The sequence below is a fragment of the Kryptolebias marmoratus genome, linkage group LG1 (assembly GCF_001649575.2).
Source record: "Kryptolebias marmoratus isolate JLee-2015 linkage group LG1, ASM164957v2, whole genome shotgun sequence".
NCBI lineage: Eukaryota > Metazoa > Chordata > Actinopteri > Cyprinodontiformes > Rivulidae > Kryptolebias > Kryptolebias marmoratus.
Genome location: NC_051430.1, coordinates 227,216 through 234,992, shown reverse-complemented (window position 1 = coordinate 234,992; position 7,777 = coordinate 227,216). Strand labels below are relative to the sequence as shown.

At 37.5% G+C, this 7,777-nt stretch overlaps 1 protein-coding gene across 1 annotated transcript in view; it reads right to left on the bottom strand.

Annotated features, from left to right (window-relative positions):
- Nucleotides 1-1,992: 1,992 nt before the first annotated feature.
- Nucleotides 1,993-7,777, bottom strand: part of LOC108248341 (ubiquitin-conjugating enzyme E2 L3) — a 13,428-nt gene continuing 7,643 nt past the window's right edge. The window contains exons 2-4 of the mRNA XM_017437061.3: nucleotides 6,164-6,259; nucleotides 5,903-6,089; nucleotides 1,993-2,878 (exon numbers count right to left, since the gene is read on the bottom strand). Coding sequence (XP_017292550.1) covers nucleotides 2,724-2,878; nucleotides 5,903-6,089; nucleotides 6,164-6,259 — 438 coding nt within the window. The 3' untranslated portion in view covers nucleotides 1,993-2,723. The remainder of the gene's footprint in view (nucleotides 2,879-5,902; nucleotides 6,090-6,163; nucleotides 6,260-7,777) is intronic.

The window sequence follows — 7,777 nt, the reverse complement described above, 5'->3', positions numbered from 1 at the left end:
TCATCTGCTTATCTTTGCAGTATTTCATCTTTTGTATTTTGGTCGGCTGCTTTACTCTTAGTAATACAAAAAATATGTTTCTGTTGAACTAAAGAAAGTTATTGTATATCATTTTGAAAATTCTTTGAAATTAAAGTCTTATATCACAAGTTTCCTTATTGACTTTGCATGAATGTCATTTAGTAAGACACCTCCTCAAAACATTTTAGGGACCCATTTCTCTGATGCAAATAGCTTGTTTTTGGCATTTTAGTCAATAAATGCTAAAGTGTGGCGGTTTAAGGGGCAGAGTTGCCGTCGTGGGTTCATGACATCCACTGTGCCCCTGCCGGCTCCAACAGATTGCTGAAGAACCAAGAACACAGTTACTGTCCATTGTTTATTAGTGGAAATGAAAGAAGCAGCCTTTTTTTGGATACAAAAAAAAATGCAAGAAGACTTTGTGGGAGTAATGCATATACAACCATACCAGTATGAACCTGAACCAACAGCTGGATCTTAGGAATCAACTGAAAACTTTTCAGATTCAGTTAATCACAAGGGCCGACAAAACAATTGGCATAACGACCTAGTTATAGGGAACGTGGAACGATGAGAACCGATTACCCCTAGATCATTATCATGACATCAGTACACAACACAATACACTGGCAGGAGACAGCAGATGATGCTAACTTGATGCTAATGCATGTGCGCACTTGAGGGTAGCATTTATGCAGTCTCACACCAGAGTAAACTAATCAATAGTAGTTTCAGACTATGACATTTGTTGAATAACACATGGATTGTCTATATTTTTTTTACCAATAACAAACTGATCTCAGGTTGTCAGGCCTATAGGCAGCTCATACCTTTATCACAGACCACGTTCTTGGCTTGAAGTTCCTCTTTCTCATATCGTTATCTGTGGCGATGTCCTTCTCTCCATTTGCCTTTCCTTTAAAATTGAAAATAGTTGGGACTGCTGCTGGCAAAAGGTCCTGCTTCTTTGGTATGAAGCCAGTCCACTGCATTAATGAAGGTCGGAACTTGAGGTAGTCCTCTTTGAAGTGGTCTGTACCTGAGTTCTGATAGTAATTTTCACATTGGAGCTTACATATCCAAATCTGACAGGTTTTTTTTTTTATCCTTTGCAAAGCCAAAAGATGAAACTCCAGTGGTATTTTCTGGCCAGTTTGAACAATTATTTGCAATGCACTGAATGTTGTACCGGTACTCATCCACTCGCTGTTCAATTGCTGAATGCTTGTAAACCAGCAGCACTGTGGAAGTCAAACATCAGGGTGGGATCATGGAAAAAGACAAAAACACCCAAGTGTTTTTTTTTCTTCAATATTTAGTATTTATATTAAAAAAAAAAGTTAATTTTTTTGTTGTTATTATTGAAAATTTTACAAGCATATTTTGTGATTTTCTTTCAACTAATGTTAGCTTCAAAACACTTTTCAGTTCTGCTTTAACCAATTCTAGGAGCCAAGCTTTATTGAAGAGAACATTCTTCTCCAGCTTTAGACTCATTTTCCTTCTAGGTCACACCATTATGCATGTGACGAAAATGTCTCTCTTGTCAGCCAGGTAAACAAAACCTCTAACGACTCCAATGGGAGGGGAGTGAGATTAATCTTCATGTAAATTTAGTTTGCTTAACAGTACTACTAGCTTGGAACTCCGCATTCTCCCATTTTGAATTAAGAAAGCTCCCTGGAAGGGCAGCAAAACATCTGCAACTACAGAAGTCCAGTTGTTTTGTATTTTTTTAATGATTTTTTTCCATCTAACTTTCTCTAGTCCATTCAAACCCATCAGGACCAGTCTGGTTAGACCCCTCAGGTCCAGTCAAACCTCCAGCACATGCAAATCCTTCTAGATTGATCAACGCCTGTAGGACCAGTGTGGTTTAACTCCTTAGGACTGGTCAGGTCCCCTCCAAAGCTGTGAATGTGAGAATGGGTGTGCAGCTAGAGAACCTTTGTAAGATGAAAGGAGCTGATGTTGTGGAGCCCAGCAGGAGCAGATTTTAATGAATTCAAACACATTCTGAGCAGTAAATTTTATATCAAGTGCCAATTAAAACAACGTGAACTGGAGAAAAACAGAAGCTATAAGTCATACAGAGAAACTGAACAAATCAATCAAAAGAAGAGAAAAAAGAAAATAAAACCCACAATGTGGGGGTTGTGCATGAACATGAATGTTGATCTGATTGGAGTGTTTGCTGGAAACCAACAGCTTTTACTTCCAGTGCAATTCTACAAATGAGTTGGGATACATAAGGCAGATATATTTTAGTCAGGGTCCCAGCTACAGCTTTAATTTGTTGCAGTTTAAACATTAGCTCTGAGGTTATGTCTGAGGTTCTGAGACAAAAAAACAAAACACAGATGCTTCTGTTGATCCAAAAATCTGATGGATGTTTAAAGGAAAAGCTAGCAGAAAACACTGAACCATCTAACTCAGTGTGAACAGGTTTTTCGTTTCCATTTTCACCTTAAGAAAGACTAAAAAGTTAGAGAAGGCCTGAAGATCTGGAGCTGAGAAGGAGAAGGAAGAAGAGGCTGCCTGATCCACAGAATCCTAGAGAGGGGGTGAAAAACTGAGGCTGTCCTAACCTGCTGTCAGGTTGTCAGCTTCAGGTCTGCAGGGAGAAAAAAGGAAGGGGGAAGAAAAGTGAACAAGCATGTTGGTTAGAAGAGCAGGGCGGATGAAAGGGCTGTGTCATGTGATCAGTCAATTGGCCGCTTTTCTCCATGTTTCTTTGTAAACTCTTCGGCGTTCTTCAAGAATTTTTTACGGTCCTTTGAGTATTCTTCTGCTAAGTCTGCCCTCAGGGGGTGTTCAGGTTGTGGGTCATTCACCAAAGCAATCAGGGACTGGATAACTGAAAAACAAAAACAACAAACAACAGTAAGGCCTTGTCCACACTGGAATCATTTTATTTGTCGTTTGTAAAAATATCCTTGTGAACACTTGTTTCTACAAATGTTTTTATCCATATAGACAGAAAATGACCCAGAATGCTGTAGTAACTTTACCAGGCCTGTATGTGGAGTTGAAACGCTGACACGAAAGTACACCAGAAACGGGAAATAATACATGGAGAATGAGCATAAAATTTAGATAAACTTTAAACAAAGAAGGAAAGGATGAGGATGGAGAATGCAAGAGCAAGAATCAAATTCTTTTTGTGGACTGATGCCAAAGTGAAACCTTTACTTTGTGTCACATTAAACCAAAAGACCCCAGAAGGGCAGGACAGTGACTATTGACCGGAAGTTGTGTTCAAATACCACAACATAATGAATGCTTTTTAGGAACAGTGTACAGTGAGGGACGGTAGGGTTTTCCTCATGATATTCAAAGCATATCAGGCTAAATTATTTTCAAACAACTGTCTGTCTTGTAAAAGTATTACCAATTTATTTTTTAAATATATTGATATATTTTGTAGTTTAGTTTTTTGCTGCAATGTTTGGTTTATTTGTAAATTTGTATGTGGGCCAACAGGTGCAAACATGCAGCAAATGGCTAAATGTGCCCTAAACGGCAAAACACGATGCAAACACACGAACGCTGCAAACTCCAAAAACACACAAACATAAAAACATAAAAATACAAATGACCTTCAAAAAAAGCTGCAATCACAGAAAATAGACAGAAGAAAAAAAAACATACAAATACCAAAACAAATGCAAAGATAAAATGCTGTAAAGACCAAAAATACTAAAAACCCCACAACAACTGCAAGTAAGAAACACTGCAAACTCACTCCACAAAACAGAAGTGCACCATACACACAAACAAGCACTTTGAGTTGCCTCGTGCTGAAAAGTGCTATATAAATAAATGTACCTACCTACCTACCATACCACTAGGGGGACTCATCAATAAAGTCATATGGCTGTTAGTATTGTGAGGTTAGTTTTAGGTTGGATTTTGGATATACGTGCTCCTTTGAAACACGGTGGTTCACTTAGGATCCATCAACAAATGACCTACCTAATGAAACTTGAAAAACAAAAATTAAACAGCCTACATGTCATTAGAAATTCTGACCAAGAGTGAATGTTGAATTGTTTCACAAGACTGGATAAATATGATACACCTAATTTTAAACATTTTATTTATTTTTATTAAAGGTGACCTATTATGCTTCCTTGAACAAGTCAGGATAGGTCTGTGGGCTATACAAAACATGTTCATTACATGTAATACACAAAATCATTCTTAGATATTGAGATTTCATCTAATCAGTTCTGCCAGTCATGTTCCTTCTAATTAACACCTTCATGCATGTGACAAAGCATCATTTTTGTAAGCCAGGCAAACAGACCCCAACAACTTTCCATTGTAAGGGGAGTGAGTTTAATCCGCATGTGAATCTAGTTTACATAATTAAGCATCTTATGGAGTTTAAAAGTTTAGAACTCCAGTCTCAAGTTTTTATAATTGAAAAAAGCTTCCCAGTTGATTTGTTTTCTTTTTTCTTTGTTTGTTTTGTTTTGACCAGAACATTTCAACTGAGTTCAAAAGTTTTACATCATTGTTGAACTTTGTAACATCACAGTAAAGATGTGGCGTCCTGTAACTTCCAAGATGTAGAAAATGCAGACAGAATTGGAGAATGCAACGTTGAAATTTGAATTTACCATAAAACAAAATGTTTAGAATTTGTTAATAAGTGGACACAATCTAATAAATTTGGATTTTTCCTTAACAATCTAAGTTTTTCACACCTCAAAATGACATTCATAGAGACCAAACTTTTCTGCAGCCTTCCCTGCCTATGCAATGCCAAAAATATAAATGGAGGGAGGGCGGTGGGATGGTTTGTGGGGTTTGTGTGTGTGTGTGTGTGTGTGTGTGTGTGTGTGTGTGTGTGTGTGTGTGTGTGTGTGCGTATTACAAAGAACTGAGGCAAAGAGGCCTTTTATTTTGTTGGGGTATGAAAAGTAATTAAGTTGATCAAGTTAGAGGTAAAATTATAAAACTACAACACACATTAAAGGTGAAATAAAATAAAATCTTTCTAAAGTCTTTCATAAAACACTTCAGTGGCCCATTTCTCTGATTTAAAACGTTAATGACTTGTTTTTAGAGTTTTTGTGTCAAAATTCTGAAGTGGAGGGATTGTGTAGGCGGTGTCGCTTCCTTGGTTGATCACATAGAAAGAGGCAGGGCCAGCTGTGGCAGACCGCTGTAAGACACTGAGGAGGTGACTTTCACAGTGTTTATCAGTGAGAATGAAACAGAAGAAAAAGCAAGTTCTGTCAACAACAGCACCAGTTTGAAAACACTTTTTTTTTTGGTTTGGAGTGATGCTGTTGGGAGCTCGAGTCCCACATTTCACAAGGGGAACCCTCAAACTTTACAATGATATCACACAGTCTTTGAGGAGTTTCCCATCTGGACAGCTAGAGGCGACCGGTGGTGGTTGGACAGCAGTGTATTATATAAGTGTAATTTTTTCCAAATGCAAGACTCTGAAAACGAGCACTTTTTATCACTTTCTTTTGAGTCATGTTAGCTTCAAATCACTTGTCATTTCACTTTTACACTTTACTGTAAAAAATGAGAGCAGCTTAGCAAAGAGTTGTAGGCAAACTGAACCATTTCTTTTGGCTACAAGTTCTGAGCAAATTTAATAAAAAAGGATTTGCTCATCACTAGTTGTTCCCGACTCTTGACCTTTTCTAGAAGTCAGATTTGGACCTTTGAATTCAAAATTTGAGAACCATTGGTTTATATGAATCAGGAGATCATCTTTTCAGAAATATGTATTGGTATGTGGATGACAAGAACCACAAAAAAATGTGTGACAAGCTGAATAATTAAAGCCTTATCAAAACAGAGAGTAAGCAAGCCAACATTAGACAATCACCCTCTCCTTCAGAGGATCACCCACCTTGGTCAGTTTTGGTAGCGGGCTTCCAGTTCTCTGCACTGATGACAGGCAGACACACCTGACCCTTTTCATCAATGTTTGGGTGGTAGATCTTTGTCTTGAATGTGATTTTGGGAGGCTTGAAAGGGTACTCGGTGGGAAAAATGATTTCAATCCTGAACGCACCTTTGTCATATGGGGGGTTGTCCTGAAAGTCAATAAGGTCAGAGGTCAAAAACAAACTGAAGGAAAGACAGTACAGAAGAACGAAAAACTACTCACGGGAACAATAAGACCCTGCCATGACAAAAGGTTTGACTCCTCAACTTGAATGTTTCTGAAGTTTTTCATTCCAGACCTGCGAATCTCTTCAAGCTCCTGATAAAAAAACAAAAAAACAACAACCAAAACTGTCATTCCAACAATGCTAAAAACTAAGTAAAATACATACATTTAAATCAAACTTCACTTACTATGTAGTAACTATGAATTTGGGTCGATTGTCAACCTACTGCACACACACTGACCTGTGACAACTCACCACACCAAATGATAACTCAGTACACTATTGACCATTCTAGCTAACTAGTCAGTCTCTCTCTCTCTTTTTTTTAATTTTTTTTTTTTACAAACACACACACACACACACATAGCCCAGCAGTCACTCTTCGTTGCACCTGCTGTATGACATAAAGCTGCAACAGAAGCATCACTTTGTGTAAGTAACTTTTTGGCTAAAGACAAGAAGCTGTTTACCGATGGGGAGTTATTCAAAGAGGTGAAGACTATCACAGCAAACACAATATTTAACAACTTCAAAAACAAAGATTAAATCAGAGCAGCAATCAAGAGTATCCCACAACTATGATGAGAAGAGTAGAATCATTGTTGGAGGATGTGGATCAACAGGTCTTAAAGGACTTGTCACTTTGGGAATATTTTTCACTACAAGTGGATGCATCTTTGGATATAACCAACACAGTGCAACTCGTATTTGTGAGAATGGCCTTCCAAAATTTTACTACAAGGACTTTCTCACTTTTTTGAAGGACAGAACAAGAGGTGAGGATATTTTCTACGACTACGTACGTAAAAATGATATTTCTATCCATAAACTGGTAGTGATCACTACTGATGGAGCGCCGGCAATGGATTTAGATGGATTTAACCGCTAAACTGAATGCCCTCAACACTGAAGTCCAGAGAAAAAACAAACACCTGTCCCACATCATAAGTGCAGTGAATGCATTCAAAGCTAAACTTTGTGTTTGGAAGACACATCTGTACACCGGGAAGCTAACATATTTTCTGAACCTCGAAAAATTATCTCAAACAATCAGAGACCAGGATGCTTTCCACCCAGAGAAGTACTGTGCCCATCTGGACAGTGACAACAGAGTTCAGTTTGCATTTTGGTGAGTTAAATGTCATTAGGGCTGAGTTCAGTTTGCATTTTGGTGAGTTAAATGTCATTAGGGCTGCAACTAACGATAATTTCAATAATTAATTAATCGGGCTATTATTTTCTCGATTAATCGGTCGTCTTGGAATTCATTCATTCATTCAGTCATTCATTTTGGCCCACATAAAAAAGTTATCTGTATGTAAAGGAGTAGGTTGATGTAAAACTTTTACTTTCTTATTTTTAAATAAATCTATATAAATTCAATTCAACATTCTCACTTTATATACTTAGCTCTCAAGCAGAAAATAACAATAGCTTATTTACCACCCGTGTTTCACATCTCTGAAAAACTTACAACTAAATCAATTAAACACACACACTACAAGTACCATTAAAACAATTAATTACAAAAATAAGTAGATGTAAATTTAGTTAAATGTTGCCTCACTCTTCACTTGCATACAGTGATCGACCCATGACTAAACATTACT